This window comes from Ranitomeya variabilis, chromosome 2, assembly GCF_051348905.1.
Source record: "Ranitomeya variabilis isolate aRanVar5 chromosome 2, aRanVar5.hap1, whole genome shotgun sequence".
Lineage (NCBI taxonomy): Eukaryota > Metazoa > Chordata > Amphibia > Anura > Dendrobatidae > Ranitomeya > Ranitomeya variabilis.
Window position 1 is genome coordinate 1112766179 of NC_135233.1, and position 27932 is coordinate 1112794110.

Genomic DNA, 27932 nt, shown 5'->3' on the forward strand with positions numbered 1-27932 from the left:
CATATATATAATGCTCTGCACCGTTGCCCCATAGATGCTCCACATCTGTGCCATATATATAATGCTCTGCACCGTTGCCCCATAGATGCTCCACATCTGTGCCATATATATAATGCTCTGCACCGTTGCCCCATAGATACTCCACATCTGTGCCATATATATAATGCTCTGCACCGTTGCCCCATAGATACTCCACATCTGTGCCATATATATAATGCTCTGTACCGTTGCCCCATAGATGCTCCACATCTGTGCCATATATATAATGCTCTGTACCGTTGCCCCATAGATGCTCCACATCTGTGCCATATATATAATGCTCTGCACCTTTGATTATGGCCCCATAGATGCTCCACATCTGTGCCATATATATAATGCTCTGCACCGTTGCCCCATAGATGCTCCACATCTGTGCCATATATATAATGCTCTGCACCTTTGATTATGGCCCCATAGATACTCCACATCTGTGCCATATATATAATGCTCTGTACCGTTGCCCCATAGATGCTCCACATCTGTGCCATATATATAGTGCTCTGTACCGTTGCCCCATAGATGCTCCACATCTGTGCCATATATATAGTGCTCTGCACCGTTGCCCCATAGATACTCCACATCTGTGCCATATATATAATGCTCTGCACCGTTGCCCCATAGATGCTCCACATCTGTGCCATATATATAATGCTCTGCACCGTTGCCCCATAGATGCTCCACATCTGTGCCATATATATAATGCTCTGCACCGTTGCCCCATAGATGCTCCACATCTGTGCCATATATATAATGCTCTGCACCGTTGCCCCATAGATGCTCCACATCTGTGCCATATATATAATGCTCTGCACCGTTGCCCCATAGATGCTCCACATCTGTGCCATATATATAGTGCTCTGCACCGTTGCCCCATAGATGCTCCACATCTGTGCCATATATATAATGCTCTGCACCGTTGCCCCATAGATGCTCCACATCTGTGCCATATATATAGTGCTCTGCACCGTTGCCCCATAGATACTCCACATCTGTGCCATATATATAATGCTCTGCACCGTTGCCCCATAGATGCTCCACATCTGTGCCATATATATAATGCTCTGCACCGTTGCCCCATAGATACTCCACATCTGTGCCATATATAATGCTCTGTACCGTTGCCCCATAGATGCTCCACATCTGTGCCATATATATAATGCTCTGTACCGTTGCCCCATAGATACTCCACATCTGTGCCATATATATAATGCTCTGCACCGTTGCCCCATAGATGCTCCACATCTGTGCCATATATAATGCTGCTGCTGCTGCAATAAAGAAAAAACAAAACACATACTCACCTCTCTTGCTTGCAGCTCCCCAGCGTCCCGTCCCGGTGTCTCTCTGCACTGACTGATCAGGCAGAGGGCGGCGCGCACACTATGTGCGTCATCGCGCCCTCTGACCTGAACAGTCAGTGCAAGAGGACGCGAAGACAGAGCGGCGCCCGGCGGGTGGAACGAGGGAAGGTAAATATGCGATACTTACCTGCTCCCGGCGTCCCTGGCTCCTTCTCCCGGACAGCTGGTCTCCGGGTGCCGCAGCCTCTTCCTCTGTCAGCGGTCACCGGCACCGCTGATTAGAGGAATGAATTATGCGGCTCCGCCCCTATGGGAGTGGAGTCCATATTCATTTCTCTAATGAGCGGTCCCACGTGACCCCTGTACAGGGGACGAGCTGCGGCACCCGGAGACCGTGGGATGGGCAGGGGGAGCGCCAGGAGCCCCGGAAGCAGGTAAGTATGCCTCAGCGCCCTCTCCCCCTCACCCACCGACCGTGACTCGAGTATAAGCCGAGAGGGGCACTTTCAGCCCAAAAATTTGGGCTGAAAATCTCGGCTTATACTCGAGTATATACGGTACATCAATTAAAGTCCCAAAGGGTTTCTTTAAGAAAATGCATAGCTTAATGGCAGCGTTTATATGGGGCTCCTCTAGGCCTAAAGTAAATATTGGTTCCTTGCAAAGACCTTTTTCTATATTATCTAGCTGGCCAACTACGATCCTTAAAGCATTGGTTAGTCCATGATAAAGTCAGCAACGCAGAGGCTCATCTTATTCATTTTCTGGGGGTACACCATGGGCAGTATTGGAGGGCTCATACAGACCACCCTAGGGTTTGCTGTTTGCACATAGTCTAGCGATACAGGTTTGGCAGGAAAGTAAGCGTATTTTGAAATTTTCTGATCAGGTCGGGGAGACTTGGATTTAGGATAATCCTGAATTTTTGCTTCTCCAAAACTTACAAGACCCAGGTTTCTGGAAACAATATGGTATAACGACGCTCAATCAGATTTTTGAAAATCAAATTTTATTAACATTTGAACATTGTCATATAAAATTTGGAATCCCTCATAGAGATTTTTGTAGATATCTGCAGCTGAGACATGCTATAACGTACCAGTTCCCGCTCCCTAGAATGCGAATAGCCAGATGTCCACTAATAGGAATATTTTCAACCCAGGGACCTACAGGTGTGATTTCCTCCCTGTATACCTTTTTGTTAAATTCCAAGATAGCTTCCACTCAATTGGCTGTGGAGGTTAAATGGAGGCACCTAATCCCATCTCTTACTGATGACCAGTGGAATGAAGCACTGGAAGCGCATACGATGGCTGCAAATAACAAATGAATTCAGTTATATATATTCCACCACTCCTATTTAACCCCGAGTAGACTACATAAATTCAGTAGAAGAGTAAAGATGAATGTCATAGATGTGGTGAGGAGGGAGCGGATCTTTGGCATCTCATTTGGGATTGTAGAATCCTAAGAAGATATTGGAAGGATGTGATTTTTACACTAGAGAGGATACTCGGGATACCGGTTGAATGTAATCCAGAGCTGTGTGTGTTGGGTGTTGTGGATGAAGAAATGTGGACTCATTATGGCAGAATATTTCTCAGAGAGGCTCTGCTTATGGCTCGGAAAGCGATAGCGCTGAGGTGGATGGGGGGAAGGTCTCCTTCAATCAATCAGTGGAAAAAATGAGTGAACGATATACCGTATTTTTCGCTTTGTAAGACGCTCCAGATTATAAGACGCACCCCAAATTTTGAGGAGAAAAATAGGAAAAAACTTTTTTTAATAAATTGGTGGGGCGTCTTATAATCCATGCGTCTTATTACTTACCAGGGGTTGTGGCTGCGGTGGATCAGGGTCCCAGGGTCGTTGCTGGAGGCAGGAATGGAGCATTGCTGCAGGCTGGGACGAGGGTGTCCGCAGGGGGGCTCCTGTGCTTCAGGAGGGCTCCTGTGCTGCAGGCTCGGATGAGGGGGTCTGCAGGGGGGCTCCGGTGCTGCAGGGGGGCTCCTGTGCTGCAGGCTGGGATGAGGGGGTCCGCAGGGGGGCTCCTGTGCTTCAGGGGGGCTCCTGTGCTGCAGGAGGGCTCCGGTGCTGCAGGGGGGCTCTGGTGCTGCAGGGAGGCTCCTGTGCTGCAGGCTGGGATGAGGGGGTCTGCAGGGGGGCTCCGGTGCTGCAGGGCGGTTTCCGGTGATGCTGGGAGCTCTGCTGACATTTTGTGAAAGGCCAGAGCCCCCGGCAGTTCGTCTATGCGTTCCTGTATGACTGACTCCGGGAAAATGGCCGCAGGAATCTCGAGAGATGAGATCTCAGCGCTGATATCTCATCTCCCGAGATTTCAGCGGCCATTTTCCCGGAGTCAGTCATACAGGAACGCATGGACGAACTGCCGGGCGGGCTCTGGTCTTTCACAAAATGTTGCCAGAGCCCCCCGCAGCACTGGAGCCTCCAGCATCACCCGGGGCAGCAGCGGACAACCGCGGTGGCGGGTGGCGGACACCCCCTCATCCCAGACTGTAACGGTAAGCGGTATATCCTCTTTGTAAGACGCACCCCCATTTCCCCCCCAAATTTGGTGGAAATAAAGTACATCTTACAAAGCGGAAAATACGGTAATTCCATATGAGAACATATTATGCAGGAACAGAGGCTGTCCCCAGAAATTTCATAGAATTTGGGAAAGGTGGTGCGATTCACCGCTGACGCACCTAGCCCCTGGTGCTGTGAGCTCTTCAACCGCGAGATATAATCCCTGAGGTTTCTCCTTTTTAGTGCATGAACGTGCTGCTCTATGTGGACTCTTATCATAACCTGAAATATGACATAATCAGAACCTTAATACAGAACTTCTTGGTTAAAGGTGCAATTCTGATGATGAGAATACGTTATGTTTAATGTTTTATTTTACTTATTTTATTTGTTTGTTTTGTCATTGAAAGTATGATTTTATTATTGATATTGTGGATGATGATTTGATGGATTACTCTGAGTTTACACTGCAATGTCACATGCCTGTTACATTATTTTGTGGAATCTTTCAATAAAAAGAGATTATAAAAAAACAAAAGTCAACATATAGATAGGTTTATGCCTCCTGACGTACTGAAAATAGACGTCTGGATAATTAAGATAAAGTGCTGTGTTGTCACAGGGTCTCCTGACTGAGGGCCCCCATAGTAACTCTGGGGTCTGCGCTATGGCAGTACGCCCCTTCCTGCAAGGGTCCCTCTCTAGGCCTCAATGCAGCTGCATTGGTGACATGCCCTCCTTTGAATTGTCACACACCGGCTTCATATTATACCCTAATGCATGCCTCTGTACATGTCAGACCTAGTGGATATTGTTAGGCTCTAGTTGCCATCGCAGCCCTGTAGCACCTACCGATCATGGTGCAGGGATGAGTTGTGTTTGCCTCTAGCCTCTCTAACCATCTGGCAGATCTTGCGTCTCTGGACCTAAACTGCAAGGATCTGAGTGACCTCACTAGTTTCTGTAATCATTTGTGTTTTTATAAATATTTCCATTCTTTTTAGTTTTTGTTAAAACCTTTGATATCCCAAACTACCTGCTTCATGCCCCTAAATTCAGCCTAAAGAAAACAAATCTATCCAGCAATCGCTTTCATGGATCCATCCCCTCACTGGAGTGCTCAACTGGCAGAATCCAACTCCACCACCAATAACAAAGTAATGTCTCCTCCTAACTCCTTCATGTAATTCATATAGACAAGGATAATGTGTTCCTCCCATACAGTCCTGATATAAATATCATATAGTCCTGACCTTCCGGGCCCTCAAGAAGATCTGTACAGCTAATGTTCAGTTGTGTACATTCATCTTCCATATCGGTCACTTTGTCCGTCTACAGAAAACTAAATTACTTTAGCAGAGAAGAAACCTGGTCTTCTACAAAAAGGATTTCTCATCAACATCAACACCCTTCATTCTCTTTCCTATTATTGATAGATCTTATTGATAGACTCCCAGTGATGAAACTCGAAATGACATTTTGGCAAATGACTCCCATTATTAGTACAGTTAATTGAATATCTTTTATAGAGATTCCCGTTATTCTCTGAGAAGTTACCAGGTTTTGTTCCCGATTCCACCTCGGCTTCTATATCCAAGTTGGATTCCATAGAAGAGTCTCCTGTATCACTGTCTGCCTGTATCTTTCTATCTTCACCCCTCACGGCTGTATCCAGCACACTGCTGACAGAGCGGCCCAGACAGCACCACCACCAAACCACTGATGGCAACTTTCAGTTGACTATTGATCTCCAACTACCAGGGTCCTCGGACCTCCCAAACAGCAGGGAGTAATCCAGGTAGTCAGTGCCACATGAGCTCTCCTGCTGAGATGGATGGGCAGCTGCTGAGACCACACATAAAATGTCATGTTCTTATGTTTCCTTATGTGTAATATTCATCAACATCTCTCCTTATACAGGATTACACCATAGAGAAGAAGACATCAGGTGACTGTGTGACTCCCATCATCCATCTCCATGTATCCGGAAGAGGGAGCAGGAGTGAGAGCCCCATCACAGAAGCCCCACACTCCCCGATGCCTGAGAAGAAGGTCCGAGATCTCACCAACGAGATCACAGAGCTGCTGACTGGAGAGGTGACTGCTGGGAAATGCTACCGTAATACAATGGAAGATTCTGGGTGGTGATGGTATACAGTTCGGTTCAGAATTATTTGGTCAGTGACACAAATTTTGACATTTATAAGATGCAGTTATATAATCAATCTGGGCTTACAGTGTTGACTCTCGGCTTTAATTTGATTGGATTCACATCCTAATTGGAGGAAGTGTTTAGGAATTATAGCTCTTTAGCTGTAATAATTGTAGGGGATAATTCAGGAGACTCTTTGCGTGGAACAAGACAACAGGACACAGTTTTATAAGTGGTAAAGTCTATATTATCACACGGTGATTCAAACAGGTGCAGAGAGAAACTCAAGTCCACAACACTTGGTGCATATAATAAACGCAGCTTAGCAGTCAATAGGAAACTTCAGAGGAAAATGCAAACAAACAAAAAGTCTATGAAGCACAGTTATTCTTGAGGAAACTTGACACAAATAGATCCTTGACTTAGTCCAGACACAGATAGATATGCTATTAAACAGTTCAAATCATATCTTAGCTCAACCAGGGAGGCCTGGTTAATAGTCTCAGGTTTTGCAGAGCAGAAACAGCTTACATGTCCAGCAAATGCAGAAGGAAGTAACATGAGCAGCAGATGAAGGAGGATTACTGAACACTGGTGTATGCAGCAGGAACTCAGAGCAGAGTGGCAGGATCTCCAACACAGGTTCACAGGTGCAAGGCCAGGGAGTAATCAGGAGCTGGATGCAAAGCAGAATAATCTAGCACAGACTGAAGGCTGGGGTGGAGTTTTATAGCAGGAAGACAAGTGCACATGAGACCAAAGACGCCATGTTGGAAAAGGGCAGTAATGCTCAAAAGGTAAAAAATGTTCAGAGTCCTGACATTACTCCCTCCTTAGAAGCGGCCTCAGGACGATCCTGGACCTGGTTTCTCAGCGAATCTCTGATGAAAACGAGAAATCTTCTGTTGGGCATTGATGTTTTCCACAGGTTCCCAAGAGTCTTCCTCAGGGGGATATCCCTGCCATCTTATCAGATATTGGAGCCGATTCCTGCGAATCCTGGAATCAATAATTTCCTCCACCACAAATTGTTCTTGCCCATCAATCACCACAGGCTGCGGAGGCGGCACAACACGTTCCTGGAAGGTATTAGGAGATACAGGCTTTAGTAAAGATACATGAAAAACTGGGTGTACCTTCATAGCCCTAGGTAGCTTCAGACGGCAGGCCACAGAGCTCACAGTACCGTTGATCTTGAAAGGGCCAATGAATTTCTGTCCAAGTTTTTGTGAAGGAACGTTTAACTTCAGATTCTTAGTTGCTAACCACATGGAATCTCCTACCTTGAACATGGGTGCAGGTTTACGGAATCTATCAGCCGATCTCTTACAACGTTCTTGAGCTGTGGTCAGGGATTCCTTCAGAACCTCCAGATTTTGTCTCATCGCAGTCAGCCTTTCCTCCACTGCCGGAACCGGAGAATTAATTGGAGACCTAGGTAAAATACATGGATGATAACCCAGATTGGCACAGAAAGGTGTAAATTTAGTGGAGGCGCTCTGAGAATTATTATATGAAAATTCGGCTAACGGCAACAACTCCAACCAATCATCCTGGAGATGGCTGACATAGCATCTTAGATATTGTTCCAGCGTCTGGTTGGTACGCTCGGTCTGACCATTTGTCTGGGGATGGTAAGCGGAAGAGAGACAGACATTAATATTGAGTGCAGAGCAAAACCCCTTCCAGAATCTTGAAGTGAACTGTACTCCACGGTCAGAGATGATCTCATCCGGAACCCCATGCAACCGAAAGACATTCTGTATAACCAAGTTCTCTGTATCTTTAGCAGAGGGGAGGCCGGTGCACGGAACAAAATGAGCAGCTTTAGTCAGGCGACCAACTACCACCATGATTGTATTCATGCCCCCCGATGTAGGCAGCTCCACAATAAAGTCCAGTGATATAGACCCGCAAAAGCGGGATGGAACAGGTAATGGTTGTAGAAGACCCGTAGGTGCCACATGAGGAGTCTTGTAACGGGCACATACCTCGCAAGAAAGAACATAGTCCTTGGTATCCTTCAGGCAAGTTGGCCACCAGTAGAATCGGCTCAGGAACTCTTGTGTCTTCTGTACCCCCCTGTGACTAGCCAACTTGGAGTCATGTACCAACTTGAGGATCTGCAGACGGACGACCTCAGGGACGTAGATACGTCGATCTCTGAACCACATGCCACCCTTAAAGACAAGATTAATATCCACAGGTGGGTTGGCCAGAAATACATCACCTTCATAGGCCTCCCTGCACTCCTTCCACAAGTCCTGATCGTGGATAACTCCAATGAAATTGGCATCAGATAGAATGGTCTTGGACGGGGCTCCAGGTATGGAATCCGCAGCATGGATTCGGGATAAAGCATCAGCCTTCCCATTACGAGAACCTGGACGGTACGAGATAACAAAGTTAAATTGATTTAAGAATAAGTTCCAACGAGCCTGACGAAGAGAAAGACATCTAGCGGATCTAAGGAACTCTAGATTGCGATGGTCAGTTAGCACTATGATCTGTTGTGCAGCTCCTTGCAGATGATGCCTCCATTCTTTGAAAGCCGCAATAATAGCCAGCAATTCCTTGTCTCCCACATCGTAATTCTTCTCTGCTGAGGTTAGTCTATGGGAAAAGAAGGCACAAGGATGTAGCAGACCCTTCTCTCCAGTTCTTTGGGAGAGAATAGCCCCCAAAGCATTATCAGAAGCGTCCACCTCCACAATGAAAGGATGTGTTGGATCTGGGTGTATCAACAGCGGTGCTGATGTGAAACAGATCTTAAGCCGATCAAAAGCTTCTTGAGCCTGTGATGACCACTTAAAGGGCTTTTCCTTCTTTGTCAAGGAAGTAATGGGACGGACGATATCAGAAAAATTTTGAATGAAGCATCTGTAGAAATTTGCAAAACCAATAAAACGTTGGACCTCCTTAACGTTCTTGGGTACCGGCCAGTCAAGGATAGCCTGAATCTTACCAGATTCCATGTTCAGCCCCTGGGGAGAGATGATATAACCTAAGAACTGTATCTCAGAACGATGGAACTCGCATTTCTCCGGCTTGATATACAGTTGGTTCTCTTTCAGACGTCTTAAAACAGTTTTGACATGTTCTTCATGTTCCTGTAGAGCAGGGGTCAGGAACCTTTTTGGCTAAGAGAGCCGTAAATGCCACATATTTTGAAATATAATTCCGCGAGAGCTGTACAATATGTTTAAAGGGCCATTGACAGATCAATCGCTCCAATGTTCACTTAGTACAGCAAGGAATGCTCCTCCCTGCTGTATAAAGCCACAACTGGACTGAAACAATGGTAATTAGCAGTAAAAAAATTAAATAAATAACTTACATTGTGAGCTTGCGATGCATGACATCAGTCCAGCAGTCTGGCTTCTTCTTTTTCCTGCGCATGACTGGAAGCTGGCATTCTTCCCACCTGATGTTGAGAGAATGCCAGCTTTGAGGCATTCGCAGAAGAAAGAAGCTGGAATGTTGGACATGTCACACAACGCATTGTCAGTTATGTCAATTATCTATTTTATTATTTTACAGCGAATTATTGTTTAGGTCCAGCGGTGGCTTAGTGCAGCAGAGAGGAACACTCCTTTGTGTACTAAGTGACCGCTGGAGCAGTTGTATCTGTCAGTGGCCCTTTTAAAAGTGTTGGTCTTACAGAAAATGAACAAAAAAGAGAGGCTCAGACCCATAGGGAACTAAAGCATTTACTCATCCATGCCACAGTTGCAGAATCTGCTGCGATTCAACCTATTGCAGTGTCCTATATTTGGCGGATGTCCCATAGACTTCTACGGGGCTGCAGATTGCATTCCCGTAAATATAAATAAGCATCAGCATAATGCAGTGAAATCTGCATAGAGAAAATTTTGATTACGGCAGATGTTATCTGCCGCTGATTCAGCGACAGATAAAATCTGTTCTACAGTGTGAACATAGCCATTTCCCCAAATAAAACCTCTCCCTCAGGACTCCCCTGGAATTAAAGGACTTCTGCCACCTATATTTCATGCTTGGGGGCTTTTAAATCATCTCTTGGGGGTATAAGAAACTGATTTAAAGCCCCCCAAGAGTGAACTAGCAGCGATCGGTACCTGCCGAATATGTAGTTATATTCGTTGTGCTCTGCAGCTCCGACTACCGGGTTGATCCCTGCATCTTACGTCACGCTGCTCCCTCTCTCTCCAATGGAATCTGCTGGCAGCGTATGCGCACCAGTGGCAGCACGACGTAAGATGCACGGTTCAACGCGGAAGTAAGAGCTGCGGAGCACAACGAATATAAATGGAGGGGGTTATGAAGCTCATGTCTCCTCGGTTCAGCAAGCGCCGAGGAGGCAGAGCCGGCGGCGCATGCGTGCTAGAGTGAAAGTATATGCAGCGATCCCACACAGATACGTCATCGGGTGGAATCGCTGCATTATGGGAGAAGGTAAAAACAGGGGCTAGCGCCCCAATAACATATAGCACGGGCGCCGTTCCTGAGCGCTTTATTACAGCTCTGGGAGACCTCCAGAGCTGTAAAGGAGCGCTCAGAACAGATTTTTGCCCTGATAGTGGTCCTTTAAATCAGTTTCTTATGCCCACAAGAGATTAATTTAAAGCCCCCAAGAGTGTAATATGGGTGGCAGATGTTTTTTAAGGCCATATTTTTTTTTTTTTTTGGGGGGGGGGGCTATATAATGGATTATGTGGGATTATTTTCAGGGGTGAAGTGGGAAGGGGGGGTTGGTGGGACACACTGTATTACACAGCCCCTTTATTGATGCAGCTCACTGCTGCTGACCATGAGGCTGTGTAACAATTTCCATGTTATAATGTTCACCTTCAAAGCAGCAGCACAGCCAGGGGTTTCTGGAACGTCCAAGGGAGACACAAGGGAGGAGGCAGATGCCGCTTCACTAGGGGACGCAGGTGCGTGCTTGCAGACGGCGCGGCTATGCAGGGAGTTATGGGAAATGTAGTCCATGCTCCCTGCCGCTCACCACTGCCGCCAATGCTCATCAGGCCATCAAAGAACTACCAATATCAGCGTGCACCGCGGCCTGATGGAGCGCGGTGCATGCATCCTTCCCATAGACAGGTAGGAGCAGGGGCGTAGCAAGAGCTTTTGCCGCCCGGGGCTGTTCCCGAGTTCGGCGCCCCCCCCCCCCCTCCCCCCCCCTAGAACGTATGCGATTTTCACACTCAGTCATGCACCGACGAGCTCCTCTCCCTTAAGCTCCCAATGTTCAGTGAAAAACTGAGAGAAGCAGAAGAGAAGCTCGTTGTTACAGGACCATGAGTATGAAAATCACATATGAGTGACGTGTCCATGTGTCGACGACTGGAACCTGCAGAGCTGAATCCTGACATCGCAGCTTCTGAATTCTCACAACGCATGCACTGCACACTTTTAGGATTCTCCCTGGCCGGTGGACAGTCATGTCAGCACAAGCATGTGATTTGTATACTTCTGACCACATTCCGACTAGACGTGCCCGGCCTCGCTCAGTTCATTTTCATAGTGAGGCCACACATGTCTAGTCAGCACGTGACCACATTAATGTAAATCGCCAGCACCAGAGAATCCTGACAGTGTGCAGGGCGCACTGTGAGAAGTCAGAAGTCTGCAGTCACAAAGAATGACTGCAGACTCATTACAAACCTGGACATCCCCTTTAATGCTCCTAACATAAATAAAAACATGAGAATTAGTCAGTATCACAAATAACATTTACATCCAGGTACCTTATAGATGACGTCGTCTCTGGGATCATTCTCCTTCATTTCTTCATCTTGTCCAGACCCCATGATGAGTTTTCTCATCCACAGCCGTCTCTGCAGACTTCCATCTTCTCCGTTCTTTTGGAGAAAATCTCCACATGATGCCCTTAAAGATACAAGTGTCATTATAATGCTCCGGAATAAAAAATTGCCCCTCACTATATTGTCTGCACAAAATATGACCCCCACACTGTCTGTCTTATGGTACTTGCTCTTCACACTGACCTCCCCTTTCCATACCGGCCCCCTCTTCACATTGTCCTCTCACACAGTGTCCCCCCTATAGGACCCAGTATTTATACTGTTCTCTCATCACACTCCCCCTCCTTGGTATACTGTCCCCTCCTGGCTGTGCCCTTACACTGTCCCCCCATGCTACGCATGCACACATCCCAACACCCTCACTCCCCGTACTCTGTCCACATACGTTTTTCACATCGCTACCTCATGACCCAGTATCAGCACGGGTTTACTAGGGACCGCTCATGTCAGACTAATTTGATCAGCTTCTATGAAGAGGTAAGTTCAGGACTGGACCAAGGGAACCCAGTGGACGTAGTATATATGGACTTTTCCAAAGCTTTTGATACGGTGCCACACAAAAGGTTGTTACATAAAATGAGAGTAATGGGGATAGGGGAAAATATGTGTAAGTGGGTTGAGAGCTGGCTCAGGGATAGGAAACAAAGGGTGGTTATTAATGGAGCACACTCGGACTGGGTCGCGGTTAGCAGTGGGGTACCACAGGGGTCAGTATTGGGCCCTCTTCTTTTTAACATATTTATTAATGACCTTGTAGGGGGCATTCAGAGTAGAATTTCAATATTTGCAGATGACACTAAACTCTGCAGGGTAATCAATACAGGGGAGGACAATTTTATATTACAGGATGATTTATGTAAACTAGAAGCTTGGGCTGATAAATGGCAAATGAGCTTTAATGGGGATAAATGTAAGGTCATGCACTTGGGTAGAAGTAATAAGATGTATAACTATGTGCTTAATTCTAAAACTCTGGGCAAAACCGTCAATGAAAAAGACCTGGGTGTATGGGTGGATGACAAACTCATATTCAGTGGCCAGTGTCAGGCAGCTGCTACAAAGGCAAATAAAATAATGGGATGCATTAAAAGAGGTATAGATGCTCATGAGGAGAACATAATTTTACCTCTATACAAGTCACTAGTTCGACCACACTTAGAATACTGTGCACAGTTCTGGTCTCCGGTGTATAAGAAAGACATAGCTGAACTGGAGCGGGTGCAGAGAAGAGCGACCAAGGTTATTAGAGGACTGGGGGGTCTGCAATACCAAGATAGGTTATTACACTTGGGGCTATTTAGTTTGGAAAAACGAAGACTAAGGGGTGATCTTATGTTAATGTATAAATATATGAGGGGACAGTACAAAGACCTTTCTGATGATCTTTTTAATCATAGACCGGTGACAGGGACAAGGGGGCATCCTCTACGTCTGGAGGAAAGAAGGTTTAAGCATAATAACAGACGCGGATTCTTTACTGTAAGAGCAGTGAGACTATGGAACTCTCTGCCGTATGATGTTGTAATGAGCGATTCATTACTTACATTTAAGAGGGGACTGGATGCCTTTCTGGAAAAGTATAATGTTACAGGGTATATACACTAGATTCCTTGATAAGGCGTTGATCCAGGGAACTAGTCTGATTGCCGTATGTGGAGTCGGGAAGGAATTTTTTTCCCCATGGTGGAGTTACTCTTTGCCACATGGGGTTTTTTTTGCCTTCCCCTGGATCAACATGTTAGGGCATGTTAGGTTAGGCTATGGGTTGAACTAGATGGACTTACAGTCTTCTTTCAACCTTAATAACTATGTAACTATGTAACTCATACTGTGTCCGCATACATTCCCCCGTTTGACCCCAAGCTCTCTGCACCCATCCCCCATACTGTTTCCTCATATATGCCCCCCCATCTCCCCCTTTGCTCTTCATTTTGTGTCCTCAGATCTCCAACACACATTAAATCCCCCCATCCCCATGACAAATCTCCCCCCACACACAATAAATACCCCATCTCCACTCACATTAAATTTCCCCCCACAATAAATCCCCCCATCTCCACTCATATTAAATATCCCCAATCCAATAATATATCCCACTATCCCCACTCACATTAAATCCCCCCCACTCACATTAAATCCCCCCCACAATATATCCCCCATCCCCACTCACAGTAAATCCCCCCACAATATATGCCCCCCATCCCCACTCACAGTAAATCCCCCCCACAATATATGCCCCCCATCCCCACTCACAGTAAATCCCCCCCACAATATATGCCCCCCATCCCCACTCACAGTAAATCCCCCCCACAATATATGCCCCCCATCCCCACTCACAGTAAATCCCCCCCACAATATTTTCCCCCATCCCCACTCACAGTAATTACCCCCCACAATATTTCCCCCCATCCCCACTCACAGTAAATCCCCCCCCCCCCTGCACCTTCGGTGTCTTCAGCTCCACTGGAGCACTTACCACCGCTCTGTGTCTCCTGGTCGATCTGCATCTCCTGCTCTGCCGCGCAGGTGAGTGACGTCAGCAGCGTGATCACATGACCTGATCACGTCGCTCTGACCCGGCAGTCAGAGCTTCAATTGTACTCGCATCACAGATACGAGTACAATTGAACACTGGGAGCCGGCGCGCCGCAGCTTCTGTGTGCCGGCTGTCAGCTTGACAGTCGGCACAGAGAACAGCTGACTCCCAGTGCGGGGGGTGACAGAATGCAGCCGCCGGGGGAGACACTGCGGACCGCCGCTTTAGGCGGCCCGACTGCGCCCCCCTGCCGGCTGCTCCCCCCTAGATACGCCACTGACTCACCCCCGCATTGTGCCGCCCCCCCGCATTGTGCCGCCCCCCCCCCCCCGCACCCCCCTTCCTACGCCACTGGGTAGGAGCCCTGTCTGCGAGCCAGATACGGCCATCAAAAGAGCCATAGGTTCCCGACCCCTGCTGTAGAGAGTCAGAAAAGATTGGTATATCGTCCAAATAGATCACCACAAACTGGTCCAACAAATCTCTGAAGATGTCATTAACAAGGTGTTAAAATGCTGCAGGGGCGTTACAAAGCCCGATGGGCATCACAAGAGATTCAAAGTGTCCATACCGGCATCTGAATGCTGTCTTCCACTCATCCCCTGGACGAATACGCACAAAATTATAAGCCCCATGAAGATCCAGCTTAGAGAACACCTTAGCATGGCGGACTCTTTCCAGTAATTCGGGAATCAGAGGCAAATGGTAACGGTTTCGTACGGTTACCTTATTGAGTTCCCGATAGTCAACACAGGGTCTCAGGGTCCCATCCTTCTTCTTTACAAAAAAAATGGGTGCCCCTGCTGGTGAGGAAGAAGGACGTATGAAGCCTTTGGCCAGATTTTCATCAATATACTCCTTTAAGGCTTGAAGCTTAGGTGCCGCCAAAGGGTATACATGACCAAACGGAATATCGGCCCCAGGAAGCAACTCAATGGAACAGTCATAATGCCTGTGTGGAGGAAGCTGATCTGCATTCTTCTTGTCACAGATGTCAGAGAACTCTTTATAAGCTGGAGGTAAAGAAAATACCTGTACATGTGGTTCCGTAGCCGTGGACTCAGGGACAGCTTCTGTTAACGCTCAGTTGCTCCTTGTTGGAAAGATAATCTCCTTTGTCTCCCAGTTGATAATTGGGTTCTGAGAACGCAACCAAGGAATGCCTAAAATCAAAGGAAAATGAGGAGAAGAAATTAGCAAGAAAGAAAGTTGCTCCTAATGATTAGGGTCCAACAAAATTTCAATGGGTACGGTCTCCTGATCCACAGGCCCAGAGATTAAAGGTGACCCATCCACTGTTTCCATAGTAATTGGAGAGGCTCTTTGCTGAATTTTAATACCATGTTCATTGGCAAATGCGATATCCATGAAATTGCCACCTGCACCAGAGTCAATCACAGCTGAACTGGAAATCCACTTTCCTGAACACAGGATCTTAAGGGAGAGAACAGTGAGAGTTCTTTTCCTTCAGCTCCTTGGGGGGTGAAGTCATAGAAAGTGAATGGAATACAGCGTTTAAAGGCAGGCTACATTCAGAGATGTCAGATTCATCATCACAGTTGTCATACTCCCCTATTGCTGCTAGCACCTTGTTAGGCCGTCTAGGACACTTAGGACAATTGATCAAGAAGAGGTCAGACTGGCCACAGTAGAAACATAGACTTTCACGAAGGCGATGCTCCCGGCGCTCATTGATTTCGCGTCTCTGAACGGAATCAATTTGCATGGGCACCTCCTCCACTTCCCGAGATGTTTTACCTGCAGGCTCTTTGGAAGGAAGGGAAAAGTTAGAAATACGGTTATATGCAGCAAATTTCTCCTGCCTACGCTCAGTAAGGCGAATGTCTATGCGCACACAATGCTGTATAAATGTCTCTAGCGCTTGTGGTGACTCAGAGCGGGCTAGTTCATCTTTTATAATACTAGACAGACCCCTTTTAAAAATAGGCAATTGTGCATAACTGTCCCAATTGGTATCTACCGCCAATCTCCTGAATTCAGTGGCATACTCAATAACAGAATGTTTAGCCTGGCGTAAAGACAGCAGATTCAGCGGTTGCACGGCGATTAGGGTCATCAAACATTAATGCCATAGCGGCCAAGAAATCATCCAAGTCATTTAACCGTGGGTCACGAGACTCAATCATCGGATTCGCCCAGGCGAGCGCTTGTGAGGTCAGTAGCATTATTACACACAATACTTTGGATCTATCAGTAGGAAAACAGTCAGCATGCACATCAAAATATAGCATACATTAATTCAAAGCCATGAAATTTGTCGCGATCACCATTAAATCTGAATGGGGGCAACTTAGGTGGGCTAGCTGGTGGCGGTTGCCCAGAGGGTAAAGTCACTTGTGCAGCTATTTGCGTGCTTATGTCCTGAAAAGCCAGTCCATACTGGGACTCTATGCCAGCAAGTTTGTTTTCCTGGGCTGCCATGCGATTGCTTAAGTCCTGCAAAGTTTGTCCAAACACTTGTTGATTGTGTTCAAAGCTTCCAAACTTCTTTTGCAGACCTTCCACATCTTTCTGCAGTGATCTAGTTATGGAAAACACCTGCTCTAATCTGCTCTCTGCAGTCATTGTTCCAGCAGTCTCCTTTTTTTTTTTTTTATATATGGCTAGATTATCCTGTAATAATTATAGGGGATAATTCAGGAGACTCTTTGCATGGAACAAGACAACAGGACACAGTTTTATAAGTGGTAAAGTTTATATTATCACACGGTGATTCAAGCAGGTGCAGAGAGAAACTCAAGTCCACAACACTTGGTGCAAATAATAAACGCAGCTTAGCAGTCAATAGGAAACTTCAGAGGTAGATGCAAACAAACAGAAAGTCTATGAAGCACAGTTATTCTTGAGGAAACTTGACACGAATAGATCCTTGACTTAGTCCAGACACAGATAGATATGCTATTAGGCAGTTCAAATCATATCTTAGCTTAACCAGGGAGGCCTGGTTAATAGTCTCAGGTTTTGCAGAGCAGAAACAGCTTACATGTCCAGCAAATGCAGATGGAAGTAACACGAGCAGCAGATGGAGGATTACTGAACACTGGTGTATGCAGCAGGAACTCAGAGCAGAGTGGCAGGATCTCCAACACAGGTTCACAGGAACAGGTGCAAGGCCAGGGAGTAATCAGGAGCTGGATGCAAAGCAGAATAATCTAGCACAGACTGAAGGCTGGGGTGAAGTTTTATAGCAGGAAGACAAGTGCACATGAGACTAAAGACGCTATGTTGGAAAAGGGCAGTAATGCACAAAAGGTAAAAAATGTTCAGAGTCCTGACATTAGCATGTAGTTATTTCTTTCTCAAGGGACCAAAAGTAATTGGACAATCATCTCAGCTCTGTAATGGGCTGCATGGGATTTTTCCTCGTTAATCCATCATCAGTTAAAAAGGTAAAAGGTCTGGAGCTGATTCCTGGTGTGGCATTTGCATTTGGATTCTGTTGCTGTGAACCCACAACATGAGGTCAAAAGAGCTCTTAATGTAAGTGAAGCAGACCATCATTAGACTGAAGAAAAAAACATCTGAGAGAGCAGAAATAGAAAAGAGCACACTGGAGAGGTCAGGGACTCAGAGTCTTGGACATCCACGGAAGACAACAGTGATGGATGATGGCAGAATCCTTCCCATGTTGCAGAAAAAAATCATCTACAACCACCGAAGTGAGGAGCACTCTCTAAAAAAGTTGGTCAATCAGTATCTAAGTCTGCCATAAAGAGAAAACTTCATAAGAGTAAATCCGGAGGGGTCACCACAAGGTGCAAACCATTAATCTGCTTGAAAATTGGCCAGATTAGACTTTGCCAAAAACAGCTAAAGAAGCTGCCCAGTTGGGGAAAAGCATTTTTTTGGGCAGATAAAACGAACCTCAGCCTGTGTATCAGAGGGATGGGAAAAAGAAAGTATGGAGAAGGCTTGGAATGGCTCCTGATACAAAAAAGCACAGCACATTCTCTGCAACACATGGTGGAGGTGGTGTGATGGCGAGGGCATGCATGGATCCAAAGGCCCCGGATCGCTAGTGGTGATTGATGATGTGACTGAAGAAAGAAGCAGCCGCATTAATTCTGTGTGTACAGAGAGATACTTTCAGCTGAGATTCAATCAAATGCACAGGACAGCTGGACAATGACACAAAGCATCCTGCGAACACAAAGAAGTAGAATATTCTCCAATGGCCGAGTCATTACCAGATCTCAACCAATTGCTGCAAAGCCTCACACAGGAAGAGATCAGAGATGTCGACGTCCACGGTCTCCAGACTTCAGGCCATCATTGCTGCAAAGGATTCTCTACAAAGGACTAAAAATGAACATTTTATTTATGGGAAATTTCCTTTTCCAATTACTTTTGAGCCCCTGAAATGTGGAGGATTTGCAGAAAGATGGCTGCAGTTCCCAAAGGTTTTACAGGAGATTTTTGTTCAACCTCTTTAACTAAACCTGAAAGTCTCCACTTCAATTACATCTCAGTTGTTTAATTTTACATCCAAGCTAGCGACCTGCAGAGCTGAAATCACAAGGACTTGTGATGGTGCGTTCATGCGTGGCTTCTAATGGCAGCGGGTCACTAGTGATTATTGATGATGTCACTGAAGACAAAAGCAGCCGGATGAATTCTGTGTGTACAGGGCGATACTTTATGCTCCGATCCAACCAATTGCAGCAAGGATGATTGGACGGTTCTTCACAGAACAGATGGACAATGGCCCAAAACATCCTGCAAAAAAGTGGAGTATTCTACAATGGTCGAGTCATCACCAGATCTCAGCCCCATCGAGCCGCATTTCACAGGCTGAAGACAAAACTGAAGGCAGAACGAGCCTCAAACAAGCGACAACTGAAGTCTCTGCAGGAAAGGAGGCAAAGCCTCGCAAAGTAGGAGAGCAGCGATGGTGACGTTCATGGCCTCCAGACATCAGGCCATCATTGCTACAAAGGATTAATGAAGAACTTTTTATTTACAGGACAGTTAATTTGTCCAATTACTTTTGAGCCCCTGAAATGAGGATTTGTAGAAAGAAGGCTGCAATTCCTAAATGTTTCACAAGAGATTTTTTTTTCCTCCCCTTTAAATAAACCTGAAAGTCTCCACTTCGATTACATCTCCGTTGTTTCACTTTACATCCAAACTAGCGGCCTTCAGAGCTGAAATCACAAGGATTCCTCACTGGCCTATGATTTCTGCTCCTAACTGTATGTTTGTCAGGTTGCTGTCAGGTGTCAGGATGCCGCTGTCTATTTCTCCATGGAGGAGTGGGAGTACATGGAGGAACAGAAGGATCAGTACCAGGACATCAGGATGGAAAATGACCCAACGAGGAGCGACCAGGACAAAAGCAACATGACTGCAAGAATAATACTCCTCGCCCTGGAGATAATCGACTTGTTAAAGGGAAAGGTGAGAGTCTCCCATGAGATCACTCTGATCTCTACTAATATAACAGGACTGATAAGATGGATAGAATCTGTGGTGATCGGCGTCTGTCACTGTACACAGGAGCACACGGTGGTGAAGAAGATGTCCGGTGACCGTGTGACCCCCTGTATGTCCGGAGGACGGAGCAAGATCCAGAGCCCCATCACAGAACCCCTGCACTCCCCGACACCTGAGAAGAAGGTCCTAGAACTGGCCAACAAGATCACTGAGCTGCTGACCGGAGAGGTGACTGCTGGGAGATTACACTGGGGGATTCTGGGTGATGAGCGGAGACTGCTGGGAGATTACACTGGGGGATTCTGGGTGATGACCGGAGAGGAGACTACTGGGGGGATTATACAGTATACACTGGAGGATTCTGGGTGATGGGAGGAGAGAAGACTGCCGGGAGACTATACTGGAGGATTCTGGGTGAGGAGACTGCCGGGAGATTACAATGGGGTATTCTGGGTGATGGGAGGAGACTGCTGGGAGATTATACTGGAGGATTCTGAGTGAGGAGAGGAGACTGCTGGGAGATTATACTGGAGGATTCTGGGTGATGAGAGGAGAGGTGACTGCTGGGAGATTAAAATGGGGAATTCTGGGTGATAAGCGGAGAGGTGACTGCTGGGAGATTATACAGTATACACTGGAGGATTCTGGGTGATCAGCGGAGAGGAGACTGCTGGGAGATTATACAGTATACACTGGAGGATTCTGGGTGATGAGCGGAGAGGAGACTGCTGGGAGATTATACATTGGAGGATTCTGGATGATGAGAGGAGACTGCTTTTAGATTATACAGTATACACTGGAGGATTCTGGGTGATGAGAGGAGACTGCTGGGAGATTATACAGTATACACTGGAGGATTCTGGGTGAGGAGAGGAGACTGCTGGGAGATTATATAGTATACACTGGAGGATTCTGGGTGATGAGAGGAGACTGCTGGGAGATTATATAGTATACACTGGAGGATTCTGGGTAGTGAGAGGAGACTGCTGGGAGATTATACAGTATACACTGGAGGATTCTGGGTGATGAGAGGAGACTGCTGGGATATTATACAGTATACACTGGAGGATTCTGGGTGAGCACAGAGGAGACTGCTGGGAGATTATACAGTATACACTGGTGGATTCTGGGTGATGTCGGTCTCATTGGTTGTCAGGTTCCTCTCAGGTGTCAGGACGTCGCTCTCTATTTCTCCATGGAGGAGTGGGATTATGTAGAAGGACACTGGGAGCAGTATAAGGACGTTGTGGTGGAGGAGCAGCGGCCACTTGTAGCACCAGGTAAGAGGAGACCTCATTCATTAGATTGTGGCCGTTTCCGCATTGACAGATCTAATACAGCCTCACTACTGTCCCAGACATTACATATTCGTGTCTGTAATTTCTGTTTGTATAATTGTTATTTGGTTGTAATATGATTTCGCCGAGTATGAATGTGTACTAATGATCATGGAAGAGGAGCAAGTCTGCTCTAGGTCTTGGTCTGGAACTCCAGGGGTCTCCTTTGTGCTTCCCCTGATGATTGATGAGAACATCTCAGACACAGTTACTGAGGATCTAGAACCGTTGGAGGATTCCATATTCTGCATCTTCTTTTGTCCTTGTGATCAGGGGATTCACCATTAATGTGCATTGAATGGCATAACATTTCTTCTAGATCCTCCATCCTGGATCAGAGGTGGGATAGGGATGGGCCTTTACATTTAAAGCTGTGATTACAAAAAATAAAAAAATATATTTTTATTTTTAACAGAAAATGCAAGTGATCGTCCTGGAGAAAATGTCGTGTTATCTGTAGCATATAATGTGAAAGATGAAGATGTCCTGTGTCAGTCCTCAAGAGAAAATCCTACTTCCCTTAATGTACATGGAGAACATCTTGTTAAATATAGGAGACGTCACACAAGAGAGAAGCCATTTTCATGTTCAGAATGTAAGAAATGTTTTTCAGACAAATATCATCTTACTAGACATCGGAGAATACATACAGGAGAGAAGCCGTATTCATGTTCTGAATGTGGAAAGCGTTTTATAAACAAATCGAATCTTGTTTTACATGAGAAAAGTCACAAAAGCGAGATGCCATATTCATGTTCAGAATGTGGGAAATGTTTTTCCCAAAAATCTAACCTTCTTAAACATGAGAGTATTCACAAAGGAAAAAGGCCGTTTTCATGTTTGGAATGTGGAAAATGTTTTATATATAAATCGAAATTTGTTAGACATGAGAGAATTCACACAGGAGAGAAGCCGTATTCATGTTCAGAATGTGAAAAATGTTTTTCACTTAAAGTTCTTCTTGTTAGACATCAGAGAATTCATACAGGAGAAAGGCCATTTTCATGTTCAGCATGTGGAAAATGTTTTATAGGTAAATCAGATCATAGTAAGCATGAGAAAATTCACAAAGTGAAGCCGTATTCATGTTCAGAATGTGGGAAATGTTTTATTAAGAAATCACATCTTGTTACACATCAGAGAATTCACACAGGAGAGAAGCCATATTCGTGTTCAGTATGTGGAAAATGTTTTATTATAAAATCATATCTTGTTAAACATGAGAGAATTCATACAGGAGAAAGGCCATTTTCATGTTCAGCATGTGGAAAATGTTTTATAGATAAATCAGATCAAAGTAAGCATGAGAAAATTCACAAAGTGAGGCCGTATTCATGTTCAGAATGTGGGAAATGTTTTATTAAGAAATCAATTCTTGTTGCACATCAGAGAGTTCACACAGGAGAGAAGCCATATTCGTGTTCAGTATGTGGAAAATGTTTTATTATAAAATCATATCTTGTTAAACATGAGAGAATACATACAGGAGAGAAGCCGTATTCATGTTCGGTATGCCAGAAAAGTTTTACATATAAATCAAGTCTTATTTCACATGAGAGAATTCACACGGGAGTAAAGCCGCATTCCTGTTCAGAATGTGGGAAATGTTTTGTACATAAATCAACCCTTCATAAGCATAAGAGTTTTCACACAGGAGAGAAGGCGTATTCATGTTCAGAATGTGGGAAATGTTTTACTTTAAAATCAAGCCTTGTTACACATCAGAGAATTCACACAGGAGAAAAGCCGTATTCATGTTCAATATGTCAGAAAAGTTTTACATATAAATTAAGTCTTATTGCGCATGAGAAAATTCACACAGGAGAAACGCCATATTCATGTTTAGTATGTCAGAAAAATTTTGCATATAAATCAAGTCTTATTGCGCATGAGAAAATTCACACAGGAGAAACGCCGTATTCATGTTTAGTATGTCAGAAAAGTTTTACACAGAAATCCAATCTTATTACGCATGAGAAAACTCATACAGGACAGAAGCTGTATTCTTGTTCAGAATATGGGAAATGTTTTAAAGAAAAATCAAATATTATTGATCATAGGATTATTCACACAGGAGAGAAGCCGTATTCATGTTCAAAATGTCAGAAAGTTTTTAGATGTAAATCAAGTCTTACTGCACATGAGAGAATTCACACAGGAAATGCATATACATGTTCAGAATGTGGAAAAATATTTATGAGTAAATCAAATCTTATTAATCATGTGAAAATGCACACAGAAGAAAAACAGTATTCATGCTCCGAATGTGGGAAATGTTTTAATACTCAAGCCCTTCTAAGTGATCATCAAAGAGATCACAATGGAGAGAATCCCTTTACATGTAGCGAATGTGGGATCTCTTTTATATATGAATCAAGTCTTCTCAGACATAAGAAAATTCATGTTCAGAATGTGGACAATATTTCTTTAAACAAATCCTTTCAGGTTAAACATCAGAGAAGTTACAAAGTAGAGAAGCCGTACTCATGCTCCGAATGTGGAAAATGCTTTATTAGCAAAGACAAACTTGATAGTCATCAGAGAAGTCGCACACAGGGGGGGAGCTGTTTAATATGAGACTTTTTTACAAACATTTACAACAATTTTTTCAGTTTTACAAAAAATAAAGATATATTTTTGTTTTGATAGTCAAAAATGTTATGTGTATGTAAAGGGTCCACGACTGGGACAACCCCATCTCAATCTGTATATTTGTCCCAATTAAAATAACCCTTATACTCCCCTCACGTGTTGGCTACATTTCAGCGATGTCTGCCCTCTTTCTCCTGTGCTCATATGAGGTTGTTACGTCACATGGAGCTCTGCGCCCAGTAAGCTCTGATATCACTGTCCCAGCCTTCAAACATAAGTAAATAACAGGAAGTGATCGGTCAGCCGCAGCTCTCACTTCCTGTTAATGTAGTGAGTCTCTAATAGAGGGCGTCCTCTCAGTAATATGCCGTCCCCCAGTATGTACCTCAAACAGTTGAGAACACCTTGGCTTCCCATCAAAGGTTTCTCAAGTCTGCAGGCACTAAATGTCATGTGTCAATTTTCACTTAAGAACTTAAGTTTTAATCGAATCCACTAAAGCATGTAACCAGTGTAGGTAACAATACCAGATATTTCACACATATGTAAAAAACCAACGGGTTAAGGTACCTTCACACTGAGCAACTTTGCAACGAGAGCGACAATGATCCGTGACGTTGCAGCGTCCTGGATAGCGATCTCGTTGTGTTTGACACGCAGCAGCGATCTGGATCCTGCTGTGATATCGTTGGTTGGAGCTAGAAGTCCAGAACTTTATTTCGTCGTCAGATCACCCGCTGTCATCACTGGATCGGTGTGTGTGACACCGATCCAGCGATGTGTTCACTTGTAACCAGGGAAAATATCGGGTTACTAAGTGCAGGGCCGCGCTTAGTAACCCGATATTTACCCTGGTTACCATTGTAAAAGTAAAAAAAAAACACTACATACTCACCTTCTGAAGTCTGTAACGTTCCCCGGCGTCCACGAGCTGCTGCAGAGAGCTTTCCCTGTACTGTGTCAGCGCCAGCCGTAAAGCAGAGCACAGCGGTGACATCACCGCTGTTACTGCCGGCGCCGCTGACACATTCAGTGCAGGAAGCCCTCTGCAGCAGCTGGACGCCGGGGGACGTGACAGACTTCAGAAGGTGAGTATGTAGTGTTTTTTTTTTACTTTTACAATGGTAACCAGGGTAAATATCGGGTTACTAAGCGCGGCCCTGCACTTAGTAACCTGATGTTTACCCTGGTGTCCCGGGTGCTGCAGGGGGACTTCGGCATCGTTGAAGACAGTTTCAACGATGCCGAAGTCGTTCCCCTGATCGTTGGTCGCTGGAGAGAGCTGTCTGTGTTACAGCTTCCCAGCGACCACACAGCGACTTACCAACGATCACGATCGCTGGTCGTGATCATTGGTAAGTAGTTTAGTGTGACGGTACCTTTAGCTTGAGGTTAATTCCCTCATTGTTCTATAACCTGATTTTTCCCACCTGTTTGCATTCATGATTGGGATATATTAGAGCCCTATGTTTCCTTTCTATTCACACAATGATTAAGGCTAGATGCTGAAATGCATTGGTTTTTTACATATATGTGGAATATCTGGTATTGTTACCTACACTGATTACATGTTTTTGTGGATTCGATTAAAATTTTAATTTTTATCACAAGTGCAGTCATTCATCGCTGGAGACAATCCTCTATTTTTCTTTGCTATTCTGACTACGCCCTGGACTGGGGCAGCTCCGTGTGGAGGAGTTCCACTGACAAGGTGCACAGCATCCTGATTAACTGATTTTTCTTTTTCCTTCTTTCCCTCATTTTATGAATTTCCACGTAAGACACAGAAAATCAATGACGTCTGGAATATGAATTCCCTTATTAATTATAACACCAATTATGTTGTATACTGTACAATGCAATTCATGCAACCTTAAATATGTGGGATGTACGAGCTGAAAAAAGAATATTGGAACATCTACAAACATTTCTGACTGCACATTTAGCATTTCCCACTCCCACACTACCTCCTCACCCCTCCTTCTCTCTGTTGGAGTACCTCAAGGCTCTGTCCTAGGGCCCCTACTTTTTTCCATCTATACCCTTGGCCTAGGACAACTCATAAAGTCCCATGAATTCCCGTACCACCTATATGCGGACAACACTCATATCTACCTCTCTGGCTCATATATCGCCTCTCTGCTGTCCAGAATCCCGGAGTGTCTGTCAGCCATATCCTCCTTCTTCATCTCTCGCTTCCTAAAACTCAATGTAGACAAAACTCCTCATCCCCCCTACCTGATCTATCTACTATGGTAAACGGCATCACGCTCTCTCCCGCACCTGAAATCCGCTGCCTCGGGGTAAGTCTTGACTCTGCCCTGTCCTTCAAACCGCACGTCCAAACTTTTGCCACCTCCTATCACCTCCAACTCAAAAATATTGCCAGAATCCATCCCTTCCTCAGCCCACAATCTACTAAAACTCTTGTGCATGCCCTCATCATCTCCCGCCTGGATTACTGCAATACCCTCTTCTGTGGCCTCCCCGCTAACTCCCTTGCACCACTCCTGTGTTCTCAACTCTGCTGCTCGGCTAATCCACCTCTCTCCTCGCCACTCCCCTGCTTCTCCCCTCTGCAAATCCCTCCACTGGCTCCCAATTTCCCAACTAATCCAGTTCAAACTACTAACACTGATCTACAAAGCCATCCACAACCTGTCCCCTCCCTATATCTCCGAACTAATCTCCCGCTATCTTCCCTCTCGTAATCTTCGATCCTCCCAAGACGTCCTACTCTTCTCCACACTTATTTGTTCCTGACACAACTGCCTCCAAGATTTCTCACGAATATCCCCCATCCTCTGGAATTCCACACCTCAACACGTCCGATTATCAACCACCCTCAAATCCTTCAGACGGAACCTGAAAACCCATCTCTTCAGGAAAGCCTACAGCCTGCAATAACCATTCTACCGCCTCACCAACTACCCGAGCTGCAGGCTCACCAACCACCCGAGCTTCTGCCTCACCAGCCACCCGATCTGCAGGCTCACCAACCACTGAGCTGCTGCCCCACCAACCACCCGAGCTGCCGTGTCGCCACCGCCAGAGCTTCTGCCTTACCAACCACCCGAGCTGCCGCCTCACCTCCACTAGAGCTGCTGCCTCACCACCACCAGAGCTGCCGTTTCATCACCACCAGTGCTGCAGCACCCCCGATCTCCTGTCTCTTCCCCGTTATCCTGTAGAATGTAAGTCCTCAAGGACAGGGTCCTCTCCCCTCTGTACCAGTCTGTCATTGTAAATTTGTTTACTGTTAACGATATCTATAACCCTGTATGTAACCCCCTTTCTCATGTTCAGCACCATGAAATTAATGGGGCTATATAAATAATAATAATAATTACCAGTAACAACAGGACACATTTGGGGGTAACCAGACTTTTTTTGGAGACAGATAATGGGAACATTCAAAGTCTCACATTCTTTGGAATTGAGAGAGTTAATCGTCCAGGAGGAGGAGACTGGTGGAAAAACTTATTGAGGCATCCAGGATTAGGTTGGACACGATGCAACCCATAGGAATGACTTATAGAAATTATACTATGTGTAATTACTGACATGTAGTATTGATATTGTTCTAGGACTAGAAGTTGGTCCATATTCCATGTAGCGCTGTATTAATTGCATTTTGTTACATTTATTCTTATAATTTCTGTGTTCACGTGGTTTTCCGTGGTACTACTGATTGGTGGTTGGTTGCTTTAAATGGTATATCCCATGATTCCCTCTGTGACTACGGGCGGTCTGCTAGAAAAGTGTCAGGGTGAACCTTCCCACTCACCATCATGGATATTAGAACAATATTGTAATTATTATGGAATAAAGCATTGAAGACTTTCTCCATGTCTGCTGCAATCTGTCTTCTTTTTTGTAATAAGGTGAGTGCCCGTCCTCTTGACGGCTCCGTAATTAGTTTTCTCATGGCTCGTTCAGACGAGCACTCTATACGTACGTGTGCTTTTCCTATGCACCATGAAGAGCCGGTTTGCCGGTGCACATGGCAGATTCTCCACATGAGCCAATGGTTTAAGTAAAAAATAAATCGTAGTAGCCATTATTCTGGTCAGATGTTTGTGTGTATTGTGGGAAATCAGGTTCCATTGTGTTTTCTCAGTCTCCATTTTATGCTCTAAATCTGTCACATAACATCTCTACACAGATTCCCCCTAACACATG

At 45.3% G+C, this 27932-nt stretch overlaps 1 protein-coding gene across 3 annotated transcripts in view; it reads left to right on the top strand.

Moving 5' to 3' along the window:
- Positions 1 to 24590, top strand: part of LOC143808881 (uncharacterized) — a 78313-nt gene extending 53723 nt beyond the window's left edge. Inside the window, exons 3-7 of one of the 3 annotated variants that reach the window (XM_077292045.1) lie at positions 5790 to 5966; positions 19594 to 19785; positions 19885 to 20049; positions 20978 to 21101; positions 21574 to 24590. In XM_077292045.1, the coding sequence (XP_077148160.1) occupies positions 5790 to 5966; positions 19594 to 19785; positions 19885 to 20049; positions 20978 to 21101; positions 21574 to 23735 (2820 nt within the window). In that variant the 3' untranslated portion in view covers positions 23736 to 24590. Of the gene's footprint in view, positions 1 to 5789; positions 5967 to 6001; positions 6047 to 19593; positions 19786 to 19884; positions 20050 to 20977; positions 21102 to 21573 lie in introns of those variants that run through there. The other 2 variants (XM_077292046.1, XM_077292044.1) reach the window with 2 other exon arrangements.
- Positions 24591 to 27932: the final 3342 nt, after the last annotated feature.